General features: G+C 42.9%; 1 protein-coding gene across 1 annotated transcript; it reads left to right on the top strand.

The window, feature by feature from the left end:
* Positions 1-230: 230 nt before the first annotated feature.
* On the top strand, positions 231-1,037 carry LOC108627583 (uncharacterized). The gene is made up of 4 exons (XM_018028892.2): positions 231-432; positions 501-544; positions 611-873; positions 935-1,037. Exons 1-4 carry the CDS (start codon positions 276-278, stop codon positions 1,035-1,037), a joined length of 567 nt encoding a protein of 188 aa, XP_017884381.2. The 5' UTR covers positions 231-275.
* The last annotated feature ends 17 nt before the right edge of the window (positions 1,038-1,054 follow it).

Genomic DNA, 1,054 nt, shown 5'->3' on the forward strand with positions numbered 1-1,054 from the left:
TGTCTGCTGATATATGAAATTCTGATTAATAAATGAATGAAAACGAATATTGGCATTTTTATTCCACGATTCTTGACCAAATGTAATTGAAAGCAGCGTCCACACGTTTTACCGGCACGGTAAGTTCAAAATGCATATCTTTTTCAAATTTCTGATGTTTCGAGCAACTGAAGATTTACAAAATAATAACCGGACATCCCGATTAAGGATCGTTCAAGCCACAACGGGAAACAGGCTGTACGGTTTTAACTGGAATTACGCGCTCATTATGGTCGATGAATTTCCCCGAACAACGTGGTTCAAGAACCCGGAGTATGTCAGTGAAGACAGCTACCGCAGCGACCGAGTATCAAATTCAAGCGCCGAGCAGTGTTCTTTCAAACGGTTCTAAAATCATGTGCAAATTTCTATTACAGTGTCTTTTAATGACCCGTGAGTGATGCCGAGTCATTCGAAATTTATTTAATGAACGCAACCATAGAATTTTCTCTTCTTTATAGGAGTCTTACACTCAGTGATCGGTTTACCTACTCAGGGTTACATCGTAAGTTCTTCGGTTCATCTTCGAAACTGAATTCGTGCAAATGAAGGATTCGTTCTCGTTCAATAGGATCGGTACCGATTGGAAACTTACGAGAGTTCATCCGGAGAACTGAACGACACTAATCTCTTCGACGATCTGACTTTCCGATTCACCTGCGAGGGAAAGCCGATCGGTCTATACGCAGATCCGAATTTCGATTGCCGAATATTTCACGCCTGCGACGATTCGGGAAAAGGTTTCCCTATCATTTGCCCCAACGGCACTCTGTTCGATCAACGAGGACGGATCTGCACCGACGAGGAGATCGACTGCGAACACGCGAACGAGTGGTACTGTAATTTGCAATATCTACTGTTCCGCTTAATCGTCTCCGACGACTTTTATTCTCAGGTTTTATTTAAACGAGCTACCCTTGTCCGTGGAGGAAGAAGATGCTACGGAAGCAGGAGTCGAGCAAAGAGAAATCCCGTCGGTGCTGCCTCTCAATAATTAATCTACATTTTAGTAATA

The sequence above is a fragment of the Ceratina calcarata genome, unplaced genomic scaffold (genome assembly GCF_001652005.2).
Source record: "Ceratina calcarata isolate Rehan_Ccalc_2016 unplaced genomic scaffold, ASM165200v1 scaffold48.2, whole genome shotgun sequence".
Classification (NCBI taxonomy): domain Eukaryota; kingdom Metazoa; phylum Arthropoda; class Insecta; order Hymenoptera; family Apidae; genus Ceratina; species Ceratina calcarata.

Coding starts and splice junctions, on each gene's coding strand:
- LOC108627583 (XM_018028892.2), top strand. CDS start 276: ATGAATTTCCCCGAACAACGTGGTTCAAGAACCCGGAGTATGTCAGTG. Junction 433..500: donor ACAGTGTCTTTTAATGACCC/GTGAGTGATGCC, acceptor TCTTCTTTATAG/GAGTCTTACACTCAGTGATC. Junction 874..934: donor TGCGAACACGCGAACGAGTG/GTACTGTAATTT, acceptor TTTTATTCTCAG/GTTTTATTTAAACGAGCTAC.